General features: G+C 58.1%; 3 protein-coding genes across 7 annotated transcripts in view; 1 reads left to right on the forward strand and 2 right to left on the reverse strand.

Moving 5' to 3' along the window:
• Positions 1-7: 7 nt before the first annotated feature.
• Positions 8-8,402, reverse strand: ZNF512B (zinc finger protein 512B). 3 transcript variants are annotated; one of them, XM_066236756.1, is made up of 18 exons: positions 8,271-8,398; positions 7,416-7,466; positions 6,189-6,314; positions 5,754-5,896; positions 5,260-5,388; positions 4,339-5,141; positions 4,009-4,235; positions 3,835-3,906; positions 3,595-3,741; positions 3,202-3,326; positions 3,038-3,130; positions 2,717-2,815; positions 2,461-2,631; positions 2,113-2,307; positions 1,411-1,512; positions 1,041-1,103; positions 622-720; positions 8-401 (listed from the first exon to the last, which is right to left on the reverse strand). In XM_066236756.1, exons 3-18 carry the CDS (start codon positions 6,310-6,312, stop codon positions 156-158), a joined length of 2,838 nt encoding a protein of 945 aa, XP_066092853.1. In that variant the 5' UTR covers positions 6,313-6,314; positions 7,416-7,466; positions 8,271-8,398; the 3' UTR covers positions 8-155. The 3 variants fall into 3 exon arrangements, with proteins under 3 accessions (XP_066092853.1, XP_066092854.1, XP_066092855.1); XM_066236757.1 differs by lacking the exon at positions 7,416-7,466 and having other exon boundaries at positions 8,271-8,402; XM_066236758.1 differs by lacking the exons at positions 7,416-7,466; positions 8,271-8,398 and adding an exon at positions 6,619-6,639.
• Positions 8,403-10,615: 2,213 nt separating this feature from the next.
• SAMD10 (sterile alpha motif domain containing 10) lies at positions 10,616-15,177 on the reverse strand. Of its 3 annotated transcripts, XR_010726206.1 has the most exons (6): positions 14,935-15,174; positions 12,928-13,109; positions 12,682-12,853; positions 12,197-12,337; positions 11,856-12,003; positions 10,616-11,159 (listed from the first exon to the last, which is right to left on the reverse strand). XR_010726206.1 is itself a non-coding variant. In XM_066236979.1 (5 exons), the coding sequence occupies exons 1-5, from the start codon at positions 15,023-15,025 to the stop codon at positions 11,970-11,972; spliced, it is 597 nt and encodes a 198-aa protein (XP_066093076.1). In that variant the 5' UTR covers positions 15,026-15,177; the 3' UTR covers positions 10,616-11,969. The 3 variants fall into 3 exon arrangements, 2 of the variants coding, with proteins under 2 accessions (XP_066093076.1, XP_066093075.1); XM_066236979.1 differs by having other exon boundaries at positions 10,616-11,980; positions 14,935-15,177; XM_066236978.1 differs by having other exon boundaries at positions 10,616-12,003.
• A 1,387-nt stretch (positions 15,178-16,564) lies between these two features.
• The window catches only part of PRPF6 (pre-mRNA processing factor 6), a 34,671-nt gene continuing 24,411 nt past the window's right edge, over positions 16,565-26,824 (forward strand). The window contains exons 1-6 of the mRNA XM_066235650.1: positions 16,565-16,734; positions 17,788-17,956; positions 19,525-19,643; positions 22,545-22,623; positions 23,796-23,972; positions 24,169-24,324. Of these exons, the coding sequence (XP_066091747.1) occupies positions 16,664-16,734; positions 17,788-17,956; positions 19,525-19,643; positions 22,545-22,623; positions 23,796-23,972; positions 24,169-24,324 (771 nt within the window). The 5' untranslated portion in view covers positions 16,565-16,663. The remainder of the gene's footprint in view (positions 16,735-17,787; positions 17,957-19,524; positions 19,644-22,544; positions 22,624-23,795; positions 23,973-24,168; positions 24,325-26,824) is intronic.

The following is a 26,824-nucleotide window of genomic DNA, read 5'->3' on the forward strand; positions in this document are numbered from 1 at the left end:
AGCAGGGCTGGCTGCTCCCACTGAACAGGAGAGTAGGCAGGGGCGGGGTGAGGAACTGAAGGGCAGGTTGTCCCCAAGCTAGCCACCCCCCCTTGGACAGAGGAGGGCTCGGCCAGCGTGGGGACCAGGCCCCACCCACCTGCCCGCCACTTGGCTCACTTCTCGGGCACCTTGCCGGTTCCCACCTTCCGACCAGTGGAGCCCCGGGCCCCCTTGTCTCTGCCTCCGGGGGGCCAGTCATCCTGGCGGGGAGGCGTCTTGGGTGCAGGCTCCTCAGGGAGCCGCTCCTTGGGCTTGCGACCCCGCTTCTTCCCACCTGTCGGGCTCTTCTCCTCCTTGGGTGACAAGGAGTCCTGGCTCTTGTGTTTGGGGGGCGGGTCTGCAGAAGTCCGGAACCAGTTCTAGGGAGAGAAAAGCGAGGGTGGAAACTGGGGGGCAGCAGGGGGCGCCGGCCGTCTCAGCTCTCTCCCAGGAAGCCAGAAGCCACTTTAAAGAGATGCTGCCGGTCTTTCCATGAGGGCCACTCACTGCCACACCACCTCTCCACTCCACCCGGCTCAGTGCCCTCTGTGGGCCAGCCTGTCCGTCTGCCGGTCCCTCGCCCAGGCCCGTGCCACCCACCTCTGAGTGGGCCTTGAGGATGTGGTACTTGACGCCGCTCTCAGAGCTGAACTCCTTTGGACACAGCAGACAGCAGTACTTTCCCACCAGGTGGTCTCCCTGCAAGATGCGGACAGCCCCGCCCTAGGTGTCAGACCAGGACCTCCTGCCCACCTGCAGCTACAGGGTAAGGTGGCCAAAGCTTATCTGGCCAGGTCGGCACGCCCACTGGCACCCCCAGAGAGGAAGAGCCCCCACTGGCAGGACCACTTGGGACTGCCTGACTCGTGGCCAGGGCTGGGCTGGCCACGGAGCACCGACCAGTCCCTGGGCTCATGGAGAAGGCTGCCCGGGGGATGAGAGTGCATGCTCCGTGTGTGGGGATCCCTGAGGGACTGATGGGCCCATGCCTGCCGTGGTGGAAGGCCTTGGGGACTCACCTTGCTGCAGCTGGCGAGATGGGCCTTGAGTCCAGACACACTGGAGTAAATGGCTTCGCAGCACTGGGACAGGAGACAGTCATGGGGTGGGCCGCCTGGCAGCACCGCCACACACATGCGTAGCCCCTACCCCGGCCCAGGGGCCCTGGGCTTCCCTGGGCATGTGAGCGGCCTGACCCTGGGAGCCTGGGGGTGTGGACAGCTGGGCCTCCGGGGCTGACATTGAGGCCTCTCTGTCTGAGCCCCCTGCAGGGGCCCAGGGACCACAGGTAAACTGGACACTTGGAAGGCTCCCACCCAGGGCCACAGCTAAGCTCTTGGACCTAAGTCCCAGTGTCCCTTGCCCACCCACCAGCCTGCCCCAGCTCACGTCATTGGGGCAGTTGACATGGCCTTTCTCCTTGACCTCGTTCTTCCATGCCTCCAGAAGCTGGGGGTTGAGTGTGGGGAGGCCTGGCCGAGTGTAGTTGAGCTGTAAAAACAGGTAGGCACTTCGTCCTGGCCAGTTGCCTCAGTGGTAGAGCGTTGGCTCGGTGTGTGGGAGTCCTGGGTTCGACTCCCGGCCAGGGCACATAGGAGAAACAACCATCTGTTTCTCCACCCCTCCCCCTCTCCTTCCTCTGTGTCTCTCTCTTCCCCTCCCACAGCCAAGGCTTCACTGGAGCAAAGTTGGCCCGGGCGCTGAGGATGGCTCTGTGGCCTCTGCCTCAGGCACTAGAATGGCTCTGATTGCAACAGAGCAACGCCCCAGATGGGCAGAGCATCGCCCCCTGGTGGGCATGCCAGGTGGATCCCGGTCGGGCACATGCGGGGGTCTGACTGCCTCCCCGCTTCTCACTTCGGAAAAATACAAAAACAAAACAAAACAAAAAACAGGTAGGCACTAGGGTGAGCTCAGGAGGCCAGCTCTGGGGCAGAGCTGACCCCACTGCTCCAAGGAGGCCCTCAACTGTTACATCTGTAGGGAGACAGGAACCTTGGGAGGCCATCAGATGGCCTGGGTCATAGGGGGCAGGTCTGTCACAGGGGACCCAAGCAGAGGCATGTCCTGCTGAGAGACCAGGTGTCTCACCCGTGCCGTCTCGGGCACCAGGTCATCTTTCATCCGCCGCTTGGTCCAGTCTCGGGCCAGTTCGTCCTCCGCAATCTCTTGCAGGTGGAACACAGCAACCTGGGCCGACGTGCGGCGGATGCGGCCGCTGGGGGTCCGCTCAACACCCAACAGGTCCTCGGCTTCGGGGGGCTTGTCCTCTGGCTCCTCGGGGGGCTGCAGGGCGAGGAGGCCAAGGTGAGCACCCAGAGCCGCACAGTTTGCAGGCGCAGGGAGCCAGGTGCACGCCGTGGGGCAGGGACAAGTGGGCGAGCACTGGGAGAACACGTGTGCTCGGTGCCTGAAGGACAGGAGGGCCTAGCCACTCACCGGGGCCGTGTGCTCCGAGCGCATGTGGTAATCGTGGCCAGCCTTGGAGCGGTAGGTCTTGCCACAGTGGGTGCAGGGGAAGGAGGGACTGTCCACCTCGCAGGGCGGCTTCCCGCAGCGCCGCTGGTGGTACTGGTAGCCCATGAGGCTGGAGAAGGCGGCCCCACAGCCCTGGAGGTCAAGGGTCCGTAAGAGGCCAGCAAGGGGCTCTGCTCCACCCCACACTCTGCCCAAAACCTGCTGCTGTCCCACTGACCTCCTGGGAGCAGCGCAGCCTCCCCATCTGCTTCAGAACCTTGCGTAGCCGTTCCCGCTCCTCCTGCTCACTCCCCTCGGAGGCCTCTGTGTCAGAGGGCTGGGGGGCAGGCCCAGCCTCAGTGCCTCCACCCCCACAGGGCCCCTGTCCCTGCCCGGCACTGGGGCCACTGATGTCCAAAGTCAGGCACAGTGAGACAACGAAAGCTTGAAAGGTTAGCAGTCAGGGCTGGGGCAGGTGGGGTGGGGTGAGATGGAGAGGGAGGCCTGTGGTCAGTGGTCAGTGGTCAGGGCTGGATGGCAGCTGGGCCCCGTGGTGTACCTTGGCGCTGTGCTCCGCCATGGTGTGGTAGTTGAGGCCAGCCTTGGACTTGAACTGCTTCCGACAGTGCTGGCACTTGAGGGCATCCTGGAGCTGCCAACATGTGAGCCATGAGAAGCTGACCTAGGGCACCTCCTCTCTGGAACCCCAGGGGTCAGCCTTACCTTCTGACACACCTCCATGTGCTTCTTGAGCCCCACCAGGGTCTTCCGCGTGACCACGTTGCAAGTGGGGCAGACGGCCTCCCCCCTGTCGTGGATGGCACGCTGCCACTGCTCCTCAGGGCCGCCTGTGGGGCGGGGCCAGGGCCTTGGGTTGGCGAGGGCCCCCGAACGCCAAGCACAGAGCCCAGGGTCCACACTCAAGCCCCCCAGCACAGAGCCCAGGGTCCTGGCGAGGGCCCCCGAACGCCAAGCACAGAGCCCAGGGTCCTGGCAAGGGCCCCCGAACGCCAAGCACAGAGCCCAGGGTCCACACTCAAGCCCCCAACCCGTGTGGCCCGGGATCTGCCCCCCAGTGAAGACCCGGCCTGGTCCCTGCCACACAGGAGCCCCCACCTGGGGCTGGGTGGGCCGCGGGAGCCGGCGCCTCCTTGCCGACAGTGCCTGCGGGGGCTGGCACCTTCTTCCGGACATCCTCAGGGCTCGGCCCCTCCTGCTTCTTGGCACGGTGGCTTCGGGATTTGTCTTCCGCCTTGGCCAGGCCTGTGTGCACACGTGGAGTGGGGTGGGGCAGGTATGGGCCAAGGGCATGGGCACACCCGCGGGCGAGCGACAGGTGCCCTGCCGGGGCCTCACCTTTAAGTCCGAAGGTTCCTGAGATGGATGGCTGCTCTCCCGTAAACTTCTTGGGTGTTTTCTGTTTCCTTCCTGACTCGGGGAAGAGAAAACAGAGGCCGATACTCTGGTCAAATACTCACTGGGAGGCTGGCCGCTGCCCCCGCCCTGGCCGCTGCCCTCCTCTCGTCTTACTGTGCTTCGTGCGCTCAGCTCCCTCCTCGGGCGAGGACACAGGGCCTGCGGCTCTTGGTGCCTCCTTGCCCCCCAGTGGCTTGCTGCCCAGAGAAAGGGGACCACCACTGGGGCCTGTGCTGGGCTGGAAGGCCGAGCCCTGGCCTGTGGTGGACGGGCCATACTCCTCGTTCTCTGACCTCGCCTGCTTGGGTGGGAGGGGGCAGGTGTCCAGGCCGTCCGCAGCCCTGCAGGAAGCAGGGAGGTGAGGGGCAGGAGGGCCCAATGTGGGCTGTTACCCCCGGGGCACAGCTGGGGAGCCCCACCCCCAGCCCAGAAGGTGCCTCATACCTTTTCTTCCCGCTGGTCCTCCCCGCAGCGCGAGGGGCTTTGTTCTCAGACTTGGTCAGCAGCACCATTTTGCAGGATGGTGTGTGTCTGCTGATGGCAATGGGCCTGCTGACCGTCACCAGCTTGCTGACCACAATGGGCCTGCTGACCGTCACCGGCTTTGCGACTGGCACGGGTTTTGTAACTGTCACAAGTTTTGTCATCGGCATTGGTTTGTTTGTGGTCACAGGTTTGGTGACTGGCACAGGTTTGGTGACTGGCACTGGCTTGCTGACTGTCACAGGCTTGGTGATGGGCACAGACTTGGTAATGGGCACAGGCTTGGTAATGGGCACAGGCTTGGTGACCGGCACGGGCCTTGTGACTGGCACAGCCTTGGTGACCGGCACAGGCCTGGTGACTGGCACAGCCTTGGTGACCTGCACGGGCCTGGTGACCGGCAAAGCCTTGGTGACCTGCACGGGCCTGGTGACGGGCACAGCCTTGGTGATCGGCACGGGCCTGCTGATTGTCACTGATTTGGTGACTGGCACAGGCCTGCTGACCGTCACTGGCTTGCTGATACCAATGGGCTTGCTGACACCCACAGGCTTCCCAATAGTGACAGGTTTGCTCACTCCAATGGGCTTGCTGACCCCAACGGGCCGGCTGATGGTAACTGGCCGGCTGACTGGCCCAGGCTTGGGGGCCGGGAGGGGTCGGTCCATGTGGTTCCAAATCCGGTGCTTCTCCAGCTGGGTCTTGGAGGTGAAGGCAGCCTCACAGAAGGAGCAGGGAAAGGTCAGCCTTTCTGAGATGGCACCCTGGGTGGAGAGGGCAGGCGTGGGATGGGCCACCAGGCCTCTGCGCAGACTCATCCTGCGCCAACCGCTGGGTCAGGGCAGGCGCAGGCCTCCTCTTCCCCGACACACAGTCCCTTACCCCTTGGCACCGCTGGTAATGGTACTTGAGCCCGTAGATGCTGGGAAACTCCAGCCAGCACCCTGAGTTGGGACACTTCACCCGTGAGTGCGCCTTGAATTCATCTTTCCACTGGTTCATCAGGGAGAGCTGGGCGTGGGAAAGGCCGGGCTGCTGACCCCTCAGCCACCCCGGCCTCTGCCAACCTGAGCCCCAGACTCCGCACCCTGCCCAGGCCAGAAGAGCCGGCGGGCTGCAGGAGCCCTTCGACCTCGGGACTACCGCCAGATCCAGGCTACCCTGGTCAGCGAGGGTGCACAAGACCTGCTCTAGGGGCCCCATAGACATGGCCCACGGGGCCCCAGGCCACGCCATGAATCCATGAGACACAGAGTGGCCCGCTGAAGCAGGCTCAGGGCTTGGAACTAAATGTGTAGACGGTAAGCAAAGGCAGGACAGTGGCCTCAACAGGCAGACCCCAGCATGAGCCCCACCCCAGCCCGCAGGGAGCTCACGGGAATGTCTCGGAGGGCCTGGTTCTCAGCTTTCGGACGCCCCTTTTTCTTCCCTTCTGTCCTGTCGCTGGCTGGACTTCCCAGGTCAAAGCAGAGTGGGGCCTGGCTGGGCACTGTCTGCCCACCCCGAGCCACTGGCAACCCTGCAGCACACGGCACACCAAGGCTTGGAGAGTAGGCTCCCTGGAGCCCTCATGTATCATCCAGGAGGGTGGTCGGGTCCCAGGTGAGCCTCCCTCCCTCCCACCACGCAGGAATGGGAGGGTGGAAGGCTGTAGTCCGCCTACGACAAGAATCCAGGGCCCTTGGCTGCCCCCACCCTGTGAAGGCTCTCAGCTACCTGGTACCCAGGAGCTGGGCATCCAGGACGTGGCCCACACCCAGCACTGGCTGCCCGTGACAGCTCTGAGTTGACCTAGGCCTAACCCCTCTTACCCAGCTTTGGTGGGTCATGCCGCACAGAGAGTCGGACCTCGTGATGGCTGCTATCCTTCCCAGGTCCGCTCCTGCTGGACCCTGGGAGCCGGCGGCTGCCTCCGACACAGAAGGGATCAGTCATTGCTGCAGACCAGGTGGACAAAACTGTGAGGCCCACCAGGGCTGAGTCAGGGCTTGAAACGCCCCTCCTTGCACCCCCCGCCCTGCTCTTTGGCTGCGGGAAGGGGAGGGAGCCTGCCTGTGCTCTTCTGCATGGGGAAGCAGGTGGCGGGTGGCTGCTGGTTTAGGGGAGTGACTGCCTGGCTGAGGTCTCCCCAGAAGACACCCTCAGCTTGGAAGGGCCTTACCCTGCCCTGAGACCCTCACCATGTCCAATGGGCTACCTCCATCCTAGATATAGTCTCAGAGCAAGCCAAGAACCACGCACCTCACACCTAGCACTAGGCCAGGCGGCCCCAGGAGAGGTGGAGTGCTCAGGCAGAAGGAGGCAAACAATATCCCTTCTGGGGCCAACAATTACACCAGCACGGCTTTTGGCACACAGGCCTTGCTGGCCCGGCACCTGGGGACACTTCCCGGCACCTGGGGACACTTTCCTTCACAGCTCCACCCAAACCCGTGGCAATTCCACTCTATCCAGACAGGTGCTCTGTATCTTTCTGCCTAGGACAAAGATGGAAGACAGCCAACATCGACCTGAGGACCCCTAGCCCACTCCTCGACTGTGTGTGTCCCCCCTCCCAGGGCAGGGTGACAGCCCAAGAATGGAAGACTGTCAGGCACCAGGTTCTGGTCCCTGTGTCAGCCAAACCACCCTGCGTCACCCTTTTCTTGGTTTGTTCCTGTTGGGCTCCTCCACCCAGATGGAGGCCTCAGGCTGGCTGGGCCCCTCGGTCACCCTCTACCTGGCTGACCTCCTCTTTACCCCCACCCTTCGTCGTCTCTCTGTTCTCCACCCACAGGGCCACCAGCTCCACTCCAGAGACCACAGGCCACCAGCTCCAGGGAACACACCCTGCCATCTGAGCTGGGCCTCCCGTGGGAATGAGAACTGGAGGGACTTTGAGCTCAGTCCTGCTGGGTCCTCCAACAGGGACACCCAAGGCCACAGAAGAGGAGGGGCAGAGTGTGTGGTCAGGTGGTCCTTCTCCTGGTAGTTCCTAGCTAACTTAGATCAGAGAGGGTGGGAAGGGGTTACTGTGTCTACCAAAGTGCAGAAGCTACCTGGGCAGGCCGAGGTCAGAGGTCAGCAGAGTCCCTGCCCATATTTTGGACCTGGAGAGGGGTATGGGTCAAGAAAGGTCTGAACAAACTTCTCTGAAAGTCATCACATTTCCATTTCCATAGGAGACATGCCAAGATAAGTTCCCCCAGCCCCATGACGACCCTAGCGGGCCGCGGTGCAGGCGCTCCCGGGGACCCCATCCTTTCCAGTCTTTCTCAGGCTTGAGTGTAGAATTCAAAGTTGGGGGCCTGGGGTCAGGACTGGCTTAAGAGGCAGAGACCTTCCTTCCTTCCTTCCAGGGCCTGTGACTCTTGCACCAAGAGAAAGGGCTTCCACTTTCCAGGCGGGCCCAGCAGGGACATCGAGGTGGAACCCTCCTCTCCTCGAGAAAGGGAAGCGCCAAGCGCTGACCGCAGGAGACGCTGGCAGCGGGACCACAGCCCGGTCAAGGCCGCTCGGCCCTGGACCCCGGCTCAAGTCCGTGCGCGCTGACGAGGCCAGCCAAGGGACGTACAGCTGGAGGCTGGCTTCGCCACCCACCTGTCACCTGCGGCCCGGGTGCGGCCTCGGCTTGGCCGCGGAAGGGCCGATCGCGGGCGCCTGGGGAGGGGGGGTGGCGAAGGCAGTGAACCAAAATGGCGACTTTTTCTGGAGAAGGAGGAGGAAGGAACGCGGCGCCGGCGCGGGGCGCGGGGCGCGGCGCGGGGGGTCCGGGCGCGGCGCGGAGGGGGCGGCGGGCGGGGGCTCCGGCGCGGCCCCCCCCACTCCGACCTGCACGCGGGGTCAGGGCCGGGGGCGCGGCCAGCGCGGAGGCTGCGCCGGGGTCTGGGCCGGGGGCGCGGCCGGGCGCTTACCTGCGGCGCCCAGCGGGACGGAGGCGGGGCGGGGGCCGGGGCCGGGGCCGGGCCGGGGCCGGACAGGGGTGCGGGCGCGGGGTCCGGGCGGCGCAGGCTGCGCGCCGCGCTGCGCACATGCGCGCTCCCGCCCCTCCCACCTTTGACAGTTTTACTGTGGGGGGGGGTGGGAAGAGGGGGCGAACTCTCGCGGTATTCCTGCAGCCGCTCGGCGACGGGAGGGCCGGGTCAGGGGGTGGGGGCCCGTCGGGCCGGCCCGCCTGCGGGACCCCCGGCGTCCGTCGCGTCCGTCCACCGGGTTTCCAGTACAGTGACCAGTTATGCCGCCCCTAGGGCAGGAGACATTTTTTTTCAGAGAGTGAGGTAAACTGAGTCACATAGGGGCGCAGGATATTGCCCCAAGTCCAGCGTGCTCTGATGGAAGCCACCGGACGCCTCTACGTCCTGGCTCTGGAAAGGTTGCGGCCACCGTCCTCTGGGACCCTGAACTCTTGGCCATGGGGGCCCAGCGCCTGCAAAACAGGGTTCGCCTCTCTTGCAGCCAGCCTCGTGGTACCACCTCTGCCTGTGGCTACTCTCGGGGGATCACTGGCTCCTGGCACTTGAGGCCCGCTTCACTGGGGTTACTGACCATTGATTGGACCAACCTGTCTGCTTTGGGAGGGAGTGTTCCTAGACAGTGGCCACTGCCTTGCTCCTCTGTGCCCCGGAGCCTGGCCCTCTGCAGGAAAGCTGCTATCAGGTTGGGGTGATGGGCAGTAGCTCCGCCAGAACATGGGAATGAATGGAAGAGGGGAGGGACTGCCAGTTGAGGAATGGAGTTACAAGGTACCCCTCCTTCCCGGAGCCCTTCCCACCCCACCCTCACACTGCACACCCCACGCACACTCCATGCCCCCACCCCAGCCACCCCCAACCATGTCCACCCTGGGGCAGCTTCAGCTCCACCGCTTGAGAGCAGAGCACAAAATACATTTGGGGTCCACCTCTTACAGAGACCCTTGGGGTCTGCTTCCTCAAGGCCAGCACAAGAGGCAGAGGCAAGGTGGGGGCACTCTGTAGAGGCATCAGTTGGTCAGTCCTTCCCTGGGAAGTCAGAGACAGAGAGAGGCCCGTGTGACCCCAGGAGGAAGAGGGAATGTCCTTTCCTCACTGACAGTGCTCACCCTGGGGACAGGACATGCAGGGTGTCAGGAGGCGTCAGTGTGTGCCCTGAGGTACAATCCAAGGTTTTCAGCTCTCCCCACTGAAGTCTCACGCTCATGTATGTGACGTGTCCGTGTCAGGTGTGTGTCTGAGCAACCATGTGTGTCAGGCAGCATCCTCTTTGGATGTCACAGTGTCAGGGTTTGTCTGTGTCCTGTACTAGGTGAGAAGATGTTTGTCTGTATCTTAGTTTCCAGGGGGCTGGACACAGGGCGTAGGGCATGTCTGGATCCAGAAGGTATGTGTTCAGGCTGCAGCCTGCCCAGAGGTCAGGGTCTCACGCAATGTCATGTGTTTCTGTATGTCAGGAGGTCGTTGTGTGTCTGGGATGCTGTGTTGGAGTGTGTTGTGGTGGGTCTGGGTGCACATGCCCATTCCGACTGCAGGGATTGGTGTATGTCTCTGGGTTACTACTGGTGTGTCTGGCTGCCTGTGTACATGTGTCAGGGTGTATGCTATGGTTTCTTATGTCAGGGCTCTGCACTGTGGTACCCTACATGGAGGTCCCCCAAAAGTAGCCACATCAAATCCTTGGAACCTATGAATGAGACCTTATTTGGAAAAAAGGTCTCTGTAGACATGATTAAGTTAAAGATCTTGAGATGAGATCATCCTGGATTATCCAGGTGGGCCCTAAATCCAGTGACAAGCATCTTTGTAAGAGGGTGATTTGAGATAGACAGAAGGTGATGTGATCACATAGTCCTGGACACAGAGATGTGTCTTTGAGCCCAGGAATCCCCCAGCAGCCATGGAAGGCTCCGAGAAGTGACCAAGGGTTCTCTCCCCTGAGCCCTGGAGGAGCCCTACTGGGCTTGCAGCCTGGAGGACTGTGAGAGAATTCATTTCTGTTGTGTGAAACTTCCCAGCAGCCTCAGGAGCCTAGCACACACCTGTGTTGGTGGGTCCACATGCCGTCCATTCCTCTGAGCCCAGCCTGTGCCTCTTACCCCCCACCCTTGTTCCTAGGATAAATAGGCACCCTGCCAGCATGCAGCACCACTGCCCCCTGGTGGCTTTTTGCAGGAGGCTTCTGGGCCAGGCACCCCCTCTTCCCAGACTCAGGGGTGCCTCAGGGCTCTGCCCACCTCCACAAGCCAGCTGACTGGAGCCAGACACCACACGAGGGCATTGGAGAACCAGGTTTATTTCTGGCCTTTTATCAGAATATAAAAAAGGGAATGCAAAACAAGGAAGACAAAACAGGAGCTTGGGGTGGGGGTAGGAGGCAACACAAAGGAGGTGGGAGGGACCCTCGGGAAAGGGTGACATCATGATGGCACAAGGTGGGGGACACTCAGGGCAGCCAGACAGGACAAGGGGGCTTCCCGTGGTAGGGGGTCACAGGGGTTGGGGGTGGGCACCAGGCCAGTTATCCAAATTCCACTTGGGACCTGAAACAACCAACCTCCTATCCTAAAGCCAGCTCATGCCACAGAGAGGGGCCTGGGGGCTCAGCCTCATCTGTCTCTGAGGTTTTCAGAGTCCCCTAGGGGAGTGGCAGGCAGGGGAGCCGGAGAGAGGAGACTGCAGGACAGCCCTGTGTCCCTCTGCTCGGCAGCACCAGCCCCAACCTGAGGCCCTCTGGCCCGTGGAGTGGTTTTCATAGGCCAGCGAGGTCTGCTGGGCAGGCATCGGGTGGTGTAGGCCTCGGGACCATCTCTTGTGAGGATCTGGGTTCTCCTGGGAAAGGGGCATTAGGAATGCCTGCCCATTATGGGCCTCCAGGGCGGCCTCCATGACCCTGAGAGGAGGGAAGCTTCCCCAAACCCAAGGCCAGGACGCAACCCAACCCAGCTGGGGGATGGGTCCCCATTGTGGAGCGTCTTGGGCGCTTGGGCAATCCTGGACTTGCCTCTTCTCAGTTCCCGTGAAAAGAGGCAGGCGTGGCTAGGGTCTCACATATAATGAGTGAAGGGGCCGGGAAGGATGCCTGGCCAGGCGGATGCTGATGGTCATCATCTAGACATGAGTTGGGACTGCTGGGCCTGGGTGGGGGCAGGGGACGGGCACACAGCCAAAGGAGCCTGGCAGTTTTTTCCACCTCTGTGGGTAGTCCTCTAGGTGCTGGGGCAGGGTTTGGAACTGGACACGTGGGCTAACAGACAGACAGACCTCCTGCCCTGGAAGAGGACAGGATATCCAGAGACCACAGGTGAAGGGAATATAAATAAACACTCCCTGGGAGTCTGGAGGAGCATCCAAACCCCACTCTGGCTCCAGGTGGCTGCCCCGAATGCTGCCAGCAGCACCAGGGATGTGCTTGGGCTCAGGTCCTGGGAGGTGGGCCCACACTCACGAAGCCCCCACCCACCCAATCCCAGGCATCACCCGGAGTGCACAACCAGAGGTGGCTGGAGGTGGCAATCCTGGTCCCACCTGTCCATTCATTGGGCTGGGCTCGGCCCCTGGGGACTCCTGCAGTCCAAGAGGAGCTGTCCCTCATCTTTGCCACGGGCTCCGGTCACAGTGCTGAGGTCTGGGGTTCAAGCCTCAGGCAGCAACTAGGACATGTGTCCGAAGGAAGCTATGGGTGAATGGGTGACGAGGAATGGGGGCCTCTGGCATCGTGCATGTCACCATGGGTGTAGGACAGCCCTTACTGGGGTCCCACAGCCATCCTCCCAATATCCACTCCCCGCAACCTGCACTCAAGGGGCCTTGTAACCCAGCCCCCAGGCCTCTCCAAGCTCTCAGACACTCTGGCTCCTCCCACTGACCTTGGCTGAGCAGCTGCAGGCTCCGCCCTTCCTCGCGCACCTGCAGGCGCAGCACCTGCTGCAGCACCTCCTGCCGTTGGGCCTCCTGTGCCAGCCCCATCCGCTGCAGCTTCTCCGCATTCAGCCGCAGCAGTGCCCGGCCTGGGGAGGGGGGGAGATGGTCAACCTCCAACAGGCATCAGGAGCCAAAGCAGAGTGAGAAAGTGGGGTGGGGGGCACAGGTTAAAAGACAGGGAGTGAGTGGGAGAGACAGAGAGAAAGAGAAAGAGAGGAGAGACAGATGGGGGTGGAGAAAGAGACACCAATCAATGCAGAAGGAGGGAGGGACAAGGGTGGACAGAGGCTGAGCAAAGAAAAACCAGGTGAAAACAGAGCCTGGGAGAGACAATGAGACATTCTGCAAAGAGACAGATGGGAAGAAAGGGCCAAGTCAGGAAGAAATGGAAAGCAGAGGGACCTTGTGTACCCCCCAACCCCCACAGCACCGGTGATGGCGTGCTGGGAGAAGGCCTCCACGTAGACGAGGTAGTTGTGGGGACAGTGCTTCTTGAGCCACTTGCAGACATCCTGCTGACTCCACAGGACCACCGGCCTCGTCAGGCCACCCAGTGAGGGACTTGTGTGGTACAGGCCAAAGTGGTCAGAGTACAGCCGACCCTGTGGGGGAGAGGGCAGCAGATGCAGTGAGGTGGTGGGGAGGGCAGGGTTGAGGTGGGTGTGGTGGCTGGTACCTGGGAGGACTCTGTGCCAGGCTGCTGCAGGAGCTTGACTGGCCGGCCAGCAGCTGCCCTCTGGCTGCGTGTATCATGCCACGTGAGGCTGGTGCCTGGTGTCCTAGGCAGGTGGCAGGGGATGCTCTCGGCTGACACTGTGTGTTCCAGCAGGGTCCGGCAGAAGCTGAAGTGGGCAGTGGCTGCCGAGCAGGGGTGCCTGGTCAGAATGGTCAGGGGCAAAGCCGGAGGCTCCTCTCCTTGCTCAGCCCAACTCCCCTCTACTGAGGAAGGGGCTGCTTTCCCAACTAGGGGTGACCAAGCCCCTAAAGGTAGATGGTAGCACCAAGAGCTATCTTGAGGACCCCACCTAGCTCAAAGATGAAGAATGAACACCTTCCCCTCTGAGACCCATGTCCATGTTCTGGGGAAGCAGGACAGATTCAGCTTAGATTAGAGAGAGGACATGGTCATGAGAGCATGGGACAGTCCTGACCTCACCCTTGCCTTGGGCTGGCACATGACACACCAAACCAGGGAAGCCCTGTGTGCTGGGGAGGCCTCTGGGTGCCCTGCTGCCCACCTGGTAGACTGAACCCAGTCTCTGCAGCCCTGCCTGGAGTTGAGGCTTGGCCCTGCCCCACCGTGCTCACTGGTTGTGACTCATTGACAAGAAGCTTGAACTCCAGGCAGCGGACACTGGGGAGTCCTGCTCCCTACCTCCCACAGAGCCCTCTGCCCAGGATGGTTCCTGTGCCTGGTGGCTGTCCAGCCAGCATGGGCTGCCCAGTACAGGTGAGCAGGGTGCAGTCATGGGCTCAGGGACCCACAGTGATGCCTCAAGCGCTCTCTCTCTCTCTCTCCCCCACATCAACTTTATTACACTCATCAAGTTTTAGTTTTACCATCATTTCTGGACTCACTGCTGACATGAGTCAGGGGCAGGCAGAGGCCCCTCCCAAGACCCTGCGCAGATCCTGGCACACAGAAGATGCCCAGAAATATTGTGAATGAATAAATGGGTGGACAAAGACTCTGTGTGATGTCCGCCAGTCACAGAGCCCTGGGCAGGGACAGGAAGCTGGGCCCAGGCTAGCTAGCCCCCGTCTCCACGGCTTGCAGCGTGGAAGCCCTGACTCAGCAGGCAGGATCAGTTTCCCAGGCCAGGTCCTCCCCCACCTCCCAGAGAGTTAGAGACCCTCCCTACCACCCCCTACTGAGGGTAGGGTTTGGCTACGTGCCCAGGTCTCGGTGATGGGGGAAATCCACATCTTATCCCCCCCTCCCACGCTATAAAATTCATCCGACTTAGCGCCTCCTCCCCATTATCGCAACTCCGTTATCAGATGACCTTAGGTGGTTCTAAATTTGAGGTCTAGGGCCAGACTGTGGCCGCCGCGTTGAGGTGGCTTCTAGTAACCGTGGGAAAAGACTTATTCTAAGCCAGCACCTTTCAGAGAATAGGCGCCTGGGTCGCACGGCCTGGCTTCACCGAGCCGGGCCTGGGCGAGAGCTCGCTGCTCTGGGCAAACCAGTCGGACGCCTCCGCCAGCGCCGCACCTGTCCTGGGCCGGCCGGGTTCCGCCCATTTCCTGCCGGCGCTCGGGGTGGGATCTCCGTCCATACATCCGTCCTTCCCTCCTCCTAGCCCCAACGTCAGAATTCCAGTAGAAAATGGGGCGGGGGCAACGGAGCCCGGCTGTGGCCTCGGCCGCAACGCAAGGGCCGGGGCGGGTTTTTTTTCCGAGCGAAGAAAAAAGGTGACCGCTCGGTGGTGCCAGTCTAGGGACCAGCCCCGATCGGTCACCTCTCTTAAGCCAAGGGTGTGTTGATCCTCAAGGTCTGAGGCTGTGCCACCCCCGCCCCCAGCGCAGGACAAAGACACCAGGAACCCCGTTCGGCCAGGACGCGCCCCCCACTCCGCCCGCCGCCTCCGCCGCTCGGAGCCCGCAGGTTCCGTCCCCGTCCTTCTCGGTCCCCAAACACCCAGCCTGCGATATCTCCGCGCCCGGGTCCAGCCCCGCTCACCGTCTGCATCCCAGCGCTCCCCGAAGCCGGCGCGCACAGCCCCGGCGCGGCCTCGCGGGGGGCTCAGCTTGGTCCTCAGCTCCGTGAACATGGGGCCCGCAAGTCCCCGGCCCGTGCACACGCCCCTCGCCGGGCGCAGGGCGGCCCGCGTGGCCGGCGGGGAACGCGCGCCACCGCCCCGCCCCAGCCGGCCCCGCGCCCGAACCGGTCCCCGCGCCCGGCGAGTCTGCGCGTCGAGGCACCTGCCGCTGAGCTGTGAGTGCTGGGCGCGCTCCGGGAGCTCGGAAGTGTGTCGGCGGCGCGCGGTCTGCGTATGCAAAGGGCGTCTGCCAGGGCAAGGGGCTACGGTGCGCACCTGGGCTTCAAGAACGAGAGACCGTGCACCTGCAGGGGCTCCAGGCGTCCTCAGGAGCCTCTGAGGCAGGGAAGTCAAGGACACATCCGTCCCCTCGGTGTGTGTTACCAGGGCTAGGGGGGAATCCTACCCGCTCCTGGGACCTTCTGCCCCCGGGGATCAGGTCAAGGGCCAGATGACACCTTCCAACCACTTCCCTACATTCTTCTACCTCTATGCACTCTTTTAATTCACACATTTCCCAAACTTTTCCATAGGTTTCTCCCTCAAGTAGGCACTTACTTCCTGGGAGAAGTTAGTTTGACCCTCTTTTGACCTCACCACACTGTGAACTCCAGGACAACCAGGAATCTGTCCCCTCCCCTCTGTAGTGCCAGAATCTGACTCTGCTCACTACCTGACATTGGAAGGAGGCTTGGAAGGGGACGGGGAGGAGAGAGAAACTCCAAGGAAGCTGCTGCAGGCAGGAGGGATGTGTTTCCTCCAGAACACCAATGAGAAGTGCTAGGGTGGGCAGGGGGCTGGCTGGTCCAGCAGAAAAGCCAGTCGTGCGACCTGAGTTTGGCCTGCTGCCTGCTCTGCCAAGACCCTCAGGTTCATGTGTGGGCAGAGGCTGTCCCACAGCACAGTGCGCACATGGCCATGCAGACCTGTATGCAGAGTACAGTCATGCATGTCCGCCTGTACCCATGCTCACCAACACACACAACAGAGGTTTGCAAGGAATCCCCGCGTAATGTGATTGCCCCTACTACATACTGACTCGTTCCGCACATATCTGCTGCATTTGTTTATTTTCCTCAGCTCTCTAGGGGCTGGGCTCCTTCCTTCACTGGGATGTTCAGGGTAGGCTTGTTTAGGAAGGAGCCTGTGTCCCTATCTGAGCGCTGAGAGCTAGGGCACCAGTAGCTCATGCAGACAGGGGTAACCACAAGCTCTGTACGACTAGATAAGTGTGCAGCTCCGCTCAGGTGTGTTAGGGCCTTCCCCGGGGCCAGGGCGGCTGGGCTGGCACAATCTCCCTGGAAAGCATGGAGACTACGCAGGAAGCAGGGATGGGCACGGTTTCGCGGTCCCCAGGGATTGTTTAGGATGGGGCTGCCCGGCCGCCGTGCCACCAGTGGGCGCTCCTGCTACGAGCGCGCCGCAGCCGCGCCCCCAGCCGCAGCCGGAAGTTACGTTTCCGGAACTTCCTCCCCGGGACCCTGGAGGTGGGCGGGGTCTCGCGCGGACCGGGCGCTTTGTTTCCGGGGCGCGGGTGACGCAAGTCCCGCGACTTTCTGCAGCGGAGCCTCGGTCGCCCGCGGCCCTCCGTCCCCGCCTCCGCCTGCGGCCTCAGTCTCCGTCTTTCCCTCCGCATCTCTCGCCGCCGCCATGAACAAGAAGAAGAAGCCGTTCCTGGGCATGCCCGCGCCGCTCGGCTACGTGCCGGGGCTGGGCCGAGGGTGAGTCCCGGGCGGGCGGCGCGTTGGGGGAAGGGGAGGGAGGCCTGCGAGTGGGTCCCCCGCGCCGGCCGCACGGACGACCTCCGTACATTGTTGAATAAAGGAGCAGTCGTTACCCTGTTTGCTTGGTTATTCTTTTGATTAGGGAAACGACTGGGTGTCTCTCCTCAGGGGTGTCGTGTTCCAATAGATGGGGGTCCACGTAACGCTCTTATTTGACACCGTGTTCAGAGTGGGTTAGGAGAGGTGGGGTGAATGCGTCAATAGGTTCATCCAAGGGGGCAGATTGATTTAGGCATGGGGTCCAGTGGTCACGCACCCTCTGGACAGTGCTGGCATTTGAGCCAAGTTTGGAAGGAAGGCTGGATTTAGGGATGCAGAAGTGTAGCAAAGCAGGGTTATAGGAGAAACGGACACCTCGCGTGGTGGGCAGTGAAGGAACAGGAGGCAGGGGAGGGACTAGCCAGCCAGGAGTCCTTGAGCAGAGTTCTGACAGGCTGTAGCCAGGTGGGGCTGGAGCAGGGGGAGGCCTCGGTGCCCAGATGCAGGGAGTCCTGGCCTGGAGAGAAGGGGCTGGAGGTAGACTCAGTACCACCTAGTGACAGATGGGATGGAGAGGGACTCAAAGCTGGCGATGATGACTGCCTTGGTTCTTGGATGGCACCGCCGCCATCAGCATAACGGCCCGGAGTAGCCGCAGGGCACAGAAGAGGACCTCTGATCGGGTCAGGTTGGCCTGAGCGTCTGGTCAGATGGGAGGTTCTTGGGAATGGAGGCTAGGCCTTGGAAGGAGGGTGGTCTGGCGCCCTGGGGAACCCCTCCCAAGGAGAATGTGGTGGCAAAAGCAAGCCTGAGTAATCATTCTGCTCCAGGTGTGCCAGAGGGTTTCCCGGGAATGCTTCCATGGGAATGCCTGAGCATGGCCGCGTGTGTTCACTGCCACCAGCGTTGTGAAGGTGTTAGAAGAAGAGATGTTGTTAGGTGACGAGTGTGGAGGGAAGAACACAGGAACAAGTTATCCAGATAAATGGGCTTCTTGGGGGTCTTTTGCAGTGCCACTGGCTTCACCACCCGCTCAGACATTGGGCCCGCCCGGGATGCCAATGATCCTGTGGATGACCGCCATGCGCCTCCGGGCAAGAGGACAGTCGGGGACCAGATGAAAAAAAGCCAAGCTGCTGACGACGACGATGAGGATCTGAACGACACTAACTATGACGAGGTGACTGGTGGGCTCCCTGCTGGGCTCCAGAGGGCTGAGCATCTGTGACGAGTGGCTTGGCTTGGCCTGGCTGGTGTAGTCACTGTTTCCGCTTTTCACGGGGTTTTTGTAATGGAGTGTGAGAGGGGAGCAGGACCAACGTAAAGAAACTACACTCTGTTTTCTCTTAAAACAGCGGTTCTCAACGTGTGGGTCGCGACCCCGGCGGGGGTCGAACGACCAAAACACAGGGGTCGCCTAAAGCCATCGGAAAATACATATTTATTATACAATACATTTTTAAATTTCCAATGGCTTTAGGCGACCCCTATGTTTTGGTCGTTCGACCCCTGCCGGGGTCGTGACCCACAGGTTGAGAACCGCTGTCTTAAAAAGAGAGGTTCTTGCAGCTGTTACAACCACTGCATTGGTGTATTGTCTTGGCTGGTGAAAAAAGTTTTTCAAATTATAAGAGAAAGTTCTTTTTTGTTTGTTTGTTTGTTTTTACACAGACAGAGAGAGAGTCAGAGAGAGGAATAGACAGGGACAGACAGGAACGGAGAGATGAGAAGCATCAATCATTAGTTTTTCATTGCACATTGCGACACCTTAGTTGTTCATCGATTGCTCTCTCATATGTGCCCTGACTGTGGGGCTACAGCAGACTGAGCCCTTGCTCGAGCCAGCGACCTTGGGTCCAAGCTGGTGAGCTGTTGCTCAAACCAGATAAGTCTGTGCTCAAGCTGGCTCGAACCTTGGGGTCTCGAACCTGGGGGTCTCAAACCTGGGTCCTCGGCATCCCAGTCTGACGCTCTATCCACTGCGCCACCGCCTGGTCAGGCAGGGGAAGTTTATTTAGAAAGTTAGAAGGAGCATTTGAGATCTTGCTCCCTGGCATATGTCTTCAGTTTGATTCGGATAAACTCATAAAAATTTTAAAAAAGAAACAGGTAGTAGAAGTGAGCCAGCTGGGCTGCATGGGCCCAGGAAACAAGTGACAGAAGCAAAAGAAGGTCCCTTGGAGCTTAGGAATGTACACTCAAAATGCAGAATCAAGTAGGTGTGCACTGGGGGGGGGGGGCACTTTGGCTGGTAAAAATTTTAAGTGGAATTAGTAATAATATTTGTTTCATTTTCCTTAATGTTTACCCTCTTCATTAATTGGTGTTTGGTCCATTGAAGTTTTCTTCACATGTGTTCTAACTGGTGGCATTTTCCTTAGAGGAAAAGATTTTAAATACTTAGTTTTGATATAATCATAAATTCACAGGGAACTTGCAAGAATAATACGAAAAATTTCCTGTGTACCCGTCACAGGCTTCTCCGTGTCTTACATGACCTTAGTGCAACTATCAAACCAGGAACTGTTTCCCACGTGTGTCCTTCTGCATTGTATCTGGCTCCTTAGTCTCCTCTGGTTGGGACAGCTTCTCTGTCTTCCCTGTCCTCAACAGCTGTTTTGTTATTCCTCAGTTTGGGTTTGCCTGAATTTGTTTAGCAAGCATTTTGCAGCTGGAAGTGTTCTGTTTCTGCTGGTGGGGAGAGAGTGAGGGAGACTCTGACCCCCAGGTTTGTTGTTCGGTTCTCAGTTTAACGGCTATGCAGGGAGCCTCTTCTCAAGCGGGCCCTACGAGAAAGACGATGAGGAAGCGGATGCCATTTATGCAGCTCTGGATAAGAGGATGGACGAAAGAAGAAAGGAAAGGAGGTAAAACTGACTACTGTCTTTCACTCTCTTTATACACGTTTTTGACAGTGTTTTGTTCTGAGTTGTTTCTGACTTAGAGAAAAGTCGCAAGAATAATGGGTATGTCTGCTCAGCTGTGAGGCCTCTGGGTAGATGCAGGGCTGTTGGACTGGAGCCTCAGGGCCTGGAGTCTGCAGAGGAGAGCTTGAGCACTCCATGCTGGCTTGCAGAACCCAGTGGAATTGGGGGATTGTCCTGCCTACGCATCAGGGTTACCATCTTTGGGATGGGTGTAGTGATATTGCTAATGCATATTGAGTAATTTGGAAGTTATTTTTGTATTAGAAAAAATTTGTTCTCCTTATAGAATATTAGGACAATGAGGTTAAGAGGGTGACATTTAGTCATGAGCCCAGAAAGTGACAGTTGATATTTCAGTTCATTTTCTTCTTTCTATTCCTCATTACACGTAATTTTGTAGTTTCCCCTAATACATGTAGCATTTAAAATATTTTCAAGGTCTTTTAGAAGAGTGAAATGTTCTTCAGGGAGGTTTGTTTTTTTTTTGAATTTTTTTTTTCTTTTTATTCTGAAGCTGGAAACAGGGAGAGACAGTCAGACAGACTCCCGCATGCGCCGGACCGGGATCCACCCGGCACGCCCACCAGGGGCGACGCTCTGCCCACCAGGGGGCGATGCTCTGCCCCTCCGGGGCGTCACTCTGCCGCCACCAGAGCCACTCTAGCGCCTGGGCCATCCCCAGCGCCCAGGCCATCTTTGCTCCAATGGAGCCTTGGCTGCTAGGGCCCTTCAGGGATTTTTTTAAAGCTCGTTATTAAGTCGATACGCACAAATATGGTAATTAAATGCACATGGTTTGCATAATAAAATTTGATTCTAACTTTCTGGAAGTCATTCATTAAAAAACTGAGTGACGCCCTGGCCGGTTGGCTCAGCGGTAGAGTGTAGGCCTGGCGTGTGGGGGACCCGGGTTCGATTCCCGGCCAGGGCACATAGGGGAAGCGCCCATTTGCTTCTCCACCCCCTCCCCCTCCTTCCTCTCTGTCTCTCTCTTCCCCTCCCGCAGCCAAGGCTCCATTGGAGCAAAGATGGCCTGGGCGCTGGGGATGGCTCCTTGGCCTCTGCCTCAGGCGCTCGAGTGGCTCTGGTCGCAGCAGAGCGACGCCCTGGAGGGGCAGAGCATCGCCCCCTGGTGGGCGTGCCGGGTGGATCTCGGTCAGGTGCATGCGGGAGTCTGTCTGACTGTCTCTCCCTGTTTCCAGCTTCAGGGGAAAAAAGAAAAGAAAAGAAAAGAAAAAACTGAGTGACAAGGACACCCACAGAAAGTCATGTATTAAGTGGATTTAGAAAAACGATTGGCTTTTCAAAATTTCATTGTGACAACTTCAAACAAGTAGAATACTGAGGCAAACGCACACACCCCATGGACTCCCAGCACTGGTCTCAGTTTGCACATTCGCTTTTCTGCACCTGCAGGTAGTCTTTGCTGGGTCACTCAGGGTCAGGCCACCCTCCACGTTGAGCAGTCCGTCTCCTACAGGACCAGCACCTCTGTCCCAGCCACCAGCACGAGCCCTGATTATGTTACCTGACAGCTGGGCCACGTCCGTGTTCCTGCTCAAGCCCAGAACACAGAGCAGCGGCTTTCCTCCCAAAGCAGCACACAGTCCTGTCAGCTCCTATGTCTCGTCTGCTCATTTTCCTACCTCTGTCTTTTGTAACCTTTGTGTGACGTTGGTTTTTTGAAGGGATCGCTTTGTAGAAAGGCCTGTCTTTTAACTTGTCCTGCTGTCTGTTCCTGTGGAGGGGACACTGGGGCCTGGCCAAGCCCAGGTGCAGCATCTTTGGCCAGAATGTCTGATAGGTGCACCTCTGTGTTGCTTTGTGTCAGGGGCCATGACTGACACTCCAGCTTACAGAGGGAGTGTCTCTCCCTCTGTAAGCACATCATTCATCATAGCACATTCAGATCACCACCCACAGATACCTTTCTGTTACCTTGTGGAGGAAAGTGTAGATCTCAGTGTTGGGAAGTTTAGCTGCCTGGTTGATACTTTGTTACAGTGCCTCTTACTCTGTGTTCAGGTATAACCGCAGATTTCTTCCCAATGTTTGGACGGGGTCCCACCCTTAACCCAGGCACTCTGTCCCTGAGGGCCAGTTACGCGGCAATGCTAGAGACCACTGGCCCTGGCCGTGGTGCAGTGAAGCTGGTGAGGGCTGTTTATATTCAGTGGAGAGGGGGAGGGGCAGCTGGCCGTGCACAGGATGGCTCTGCCTTTGCGATTTTATAGAATTTCAAAGCAGCGTATATATTTGTATTAAATTGCAAGTATTATGTCAGAGTAAGAACTTGTTTTCACTTTGGTGAATTTTTGCAAGGTTTTTTTTTTTTTTACAGAGACAGAGAGAGAGTCAGAGAGAGGGGCAGACAGACAGGAATGGAAAGAGATGAGAAGCATCAATCAGTTTTTTGTTGCGGTTCCTTAGTTGTTCATTGATTGATTTCTCATATGTTCCTTGACCATGGGGCAACAGCAGACCGAGTAACCCCTTGCTCAAGCCAGTGACCTTGGGTCCAAGCTGGTTAGCCTTGCTCAAACCAGATGAGCCCGCGCTCAAGCTGGCGACCTACAGATTTCAAACCTAGGTCCTCGCATTCCAGTCCCACGCTCTATCCACAGCGCCACCGCCTGGTCAGGCTCTGCAAGTTTTCATTTGGTAGATAACTGAGTTTTAATATTTGTGAATGTCCATTGTTACTTTAGAGCGGATTTGATTTAGCTGCTGAGTGTGTGGAGCTCTTGTTTTTGGCAGTTTAGTTAAGGAGTATGGTGAAGTGATTTTGTTTTGGAGTGGACACCCAGCATTTCTAACACAGGTACTCATTTTACTTCCTAGGGAGCAAAGGGAGAAAGAAGAAATTGAGAAATACCGTATGGAACGCCCCAAAATCCAACAGCAGTTCTCAGATCTCAAAGTAAGAGGGACAGCACCCAACCTGCCCACAGAGAGCCAGAGTGCTCTGGAGAAGTGATGTGACGTCACTGCTTTGCTTTTATTCAGTGAGAGGAAGGGAGGCAGGTAGACAGACTCCCACATGCACTCGAACCAGCGTCCACCCGGCAAGCCCACTAAGGGGCGATGCTCTGCTCATCTGGGGCGTTTCTCCCTTGCTCAGCAACCAAGCTCTTCTTAGTGCCTGAGGCAGAGACATAGAGCCGTCCTTGGCACCTGGAGCCAACTCGCTTCAGTCGAACTATGCCTGTAAGAGAGGAGAGGCCCTGGCCGGTTGGCTCAGCGGTAGAGCATCGGCCTGGCGTGCGGGGGACCCAGGTTTGATTCCCAGCCAGGGCACATAGGAGAAGCGCCCATTTGCTTCTCCACCCCCCCCCCTCCTTCCTCTCTGTCTCTCTCTTCCCCTCCCACAGCCAAGGCTCCATTGGAGCAAAGATGGCCCGGGCGCTGGGGATGGCTCCTTGGCCTCTGCCCCAGGCGCTGGAGTGGCTCTGGTCACCCCGGAGGGGCAGAGCATCGCCCCCTGGTGGGCAGAGCATCGCCCTAGTGGGCGTGCTGGGTGGATCCCGGTCGGGCGCATGCGGGAGTCTGTCTGACTGTCTCTCCCCGTTTCCAGTTTCAGAAAAATACAAAAAAAAAAAAAGAGGAGGAGAGAGAGCAGTGAAAGAGGGAGGGGTGGAGAAGCAGATGGGCTCTTCTGTGTTCTCTGACTGGGAATCGAACCAGGGATGTCCACAGACTGGGCCAACGCTCTACCACTGAGCCAACCAGCCAGGGCCACTACTTTGCTCTTTGTTAAACTCAGATGGTAGAAGAAGAGCCCTGCTTGAGTCTAATTGTGTGTCTGTGTGTGCAGAAACTCTCTTCCCCCCACCAAAAAAGGCAGGACAAGGGAGCATATATTCTTTGTAACTTTAACTGTGTCCTCTGGGCTTTGACAGAACAGTTTGCATTTGAGTGAAGTAGAGCAGATAAGCATTTTTTTTTTCTAAATGAAGGTGATAACCATTTCTGCATCAGAGTCCTTTCTAAGCGTGGTGATTTGGAGGCGAAGGGGTTCAGGGAGGAAAAGTTTCTCTTGTGCATGTGGGAATCTGCCAGAGAACCAGTGTTCTGTGGGGCTGATGTTTGCAGAGGAAGTTGGCAGAAGTGACAGAAGAGGAGTGGCTGAGCATCCCCGAGGTGGGCGACGCCAGAAACAAGCGCCAGCGGAACCCGCGCTACGAGAAGCTGACCCCGGTCCCTGACAGCTTCTTCGCCAAGCACTTACAGACTGGAGAGAGCCACACTTCAGTGGACCCCCGACAGACTGTAAGCCTCCGAGAAGAGGGAGGTGGGCCGCCTTGCGTCTGGTTTTGGTGAGATGGGCGGTGGGCCTGCCGGGCAGGTGTCAGACCCGGTGCTCCCGCAGCTCAGGCTTGCGGCCCCTGCGCCTGTCTGCACAGCTGCATCCCAGGAGGACGCCAGGGGGAGCCTGCTTCTAGCATCTTATCCCTTTTCTCCCCAGCAATTCGGAGGTCTTAACACACCCTACCCTGGTGGACTGAACACTCCATACCCAGGTGGGATGACACCTGGGTTGATGACACCTGGCACAGGTGAGCTAGACATGAGGAAGATTGGCCAAGCAAGGAACACGCTGATGGATATGAGGCTAAGCCAGGTGAGAGTTCGTGTCAGGTAACGTTTCCTACAGATGATGTTTTATTTTATCTTTTAAAGACCATATTTATTGATTTTAGAGAGAGAGAGATGAGGGAAAGATGGAGAAGGATCAACTCATAGTAGTTGCTTCTCGTATGTGCCTTGACCAGGCAAGCCTGGGGTTGAACCACTGACCTTGGCATTCCGGGTGGACGCCTTGTCCACTGTGCCACTATAGGTCAGGTAGATGATTTTTATAATTTTTGTTTTCTTATTATAAAACTAATACATTTTTGTGCAAAAGTTCTCTGTCACAAGATGAACAGACCTACAGTGCTGAACTGTCCTGTCCTGTTGCACAGAGGGGTGGGGTTCGGCGTTCAGGTGGGTCTCTGTGTCCCCTGCAGGCCTGCTCAGTGCCAGGAGCAAAGGGCAGCCTTGAGGGGGGACTGTCAGTGAAGCTCAGTGCACCCCGCTTACCTGAAGTTCAATCACATGTTTTCTTCCTGCCCCCTTGACAACTGTGGTGGCCCTTAGGGACCCATGCCCCCTTGACAACTGTGGTGGCCCTTAGGGACCCATGCCCCCTGACAACTGTGGTGGCCCTTAGGGACCCATGCCCCCTGACAACTGTGGTGGCCCTTAGGGACCCATGCCCCCTTGACAACTGTGGTGGCCCTTAGGGACCCATGCCCCCTTGACAACTGTGGTGGCCCTTAGGGACCCATGCCCCCTTGACAACTGTGGTGGCCCTTAGGGACCCATGCCCCCTTGACAACTGTGGTGGCCCTTAGGGACCCATGCCCCCTTGACAACTGTGGTGGCCCTTAGGGACCCATGCCCCCTTGACAACTGTGGTGGCCCTTAGGACCCACCACACTCTGTGCTCTGGAAGGTAGGTCCAGCAGAAGTGGAACACCCTTTCTAATTATGACATGCACATCAGAAACCAGGAAGAGAAATACTTTCAAATTTGATTACATATAAATTTAAAACTTGCATAGTAGAAAGCGTTGTAAAATCAAAAGAACCAAGAAATCGGGGAGAAGAGTCATCATGGAGACCAGTGGCAGAGCAGTGTGTGATTTCCATTTGTGATAGAGACATACACACGCATGTACAGGTCTGCACATTCTCGGGAGATGGCCAGGGAACCAGTGGGGGTACGCTGGTGCTTCCTGGTGAATACTTTTTTTTTTTTTCACAGAGACCGAGAGAGAGTCAGAGAGAAGGATAGACAGGGACAGACAGACAGGAATGGAGCGAGATGAGAAGCGTCAATCATTACTTTTTTTTTTTTTTTTAATTTTTTATTTATTCATTTTAGAGAGGAAAGGGAAAGACAGAGAGAGAGAGAGGAGAGAGACAGAGAGAGAGAGAAGGGGGGAGGAGCTGGAAGCATCAACTCCCATATGTGCCTTGACCAGGCAAGCCCAGGGTTTCGAACCGGCAACCTCAGCATTTCCAGGTCGACGCTTTATCCACTGCGCCACCACAGGTCAGGCATCATTACTTTTTTGTTGCAACACTTCAGTTGTTCACTGATTGCTTTCTCATATGTGCCTTGACCGCGGGCCTTCAGCAGACCGAGTAACCCCTTGCTTGAGCCAGTGACCTTGGGTCCAAGCTGGTGAGCTTTTTTTTTGCTCAAGCCAGATGAGCCCGCGCTCATGCCGGTGACCTCGGGGTCTCGAACCTGGGTTCTTCCGCATCCCAGCCCGATGCTCTATCCACTGCACCACCGCCTGGTCAAGCCTGGTGAATACTTTTAAGGAACAGTTTTGTATATGCTTGGAAATACACAAAATAATGTAGTGAGCTCTTCAACCATTATACTTTGATGCAGTGGAGACTTTAAATTTTAATTGATCTACTGTTTTTCTTTTTTGTGTGTGATACAGAGAGAGGGACAGATAGGGACAGGCAGGAAGGAAGATGAGAAACATCAATCTACTGTATTTCTTGAACTTTTCTTTTTGGTGAGAGAGAGACAGGAAGGGGGAGAGATGAGAAGCATCAACTCGTAGTTATATCACTTTAGTTGTTCATTGATTGCTTCTCATGTGTGCCTTGACTGGGAGGCACCAGCCAAGCCAGTGACCCATTGGTCAAGCCAGTGAACTTGGGCTCAAGCCAGTGACCTTGGAGTCATGTTGATCCCACTCTCAAGCTGGTGACCTCAGTTTCGAACCTCTCGGTGTTCCAGGTCAACACTATTTATTATGCCACCACTGGTCAGGCTTGACTTTTTTTACCTTTTTTTTTTTTTTTTGTATTTTTCCGAAGCTGGAAACGGGGTCCCACATGCGCCCAACTGGGATCCACCCGGCATGCCCACCAGGGGGTGATGCTCTGCCCATCTGGGGCGTTGCTCTGTTGCAAACAGAGCCATTCCAGCATCTGAGGCAGAGGCCACAGAGCCATCCTCAGTGCCCGGGCAAACTTTGCTCCAGTGGAGCTTTGGCTGCGGGAGGGGAAGAGAGAGACAGAGAGGAAGGAGAGGGGGAAGGGTGGAGAAG

The sequence above is a fragment of the Saccopteryx bilineata genome, chromosome 6 (genome assembly GCF_036850765.1).
Source record: "Saccopteryx bilineata isolate mSacBil1 chromosome 6, mSacBil1_pri_phased_curated, whole genome shotgun sequence".
Classification (NCBI taxonomy): domain Eukaryota; kingdom Metazoa; phylum Chordata; class Mammalia; order Chiroptera; family Emballonuridae; genus Saccopteryx; species Saccopteryx bilineata.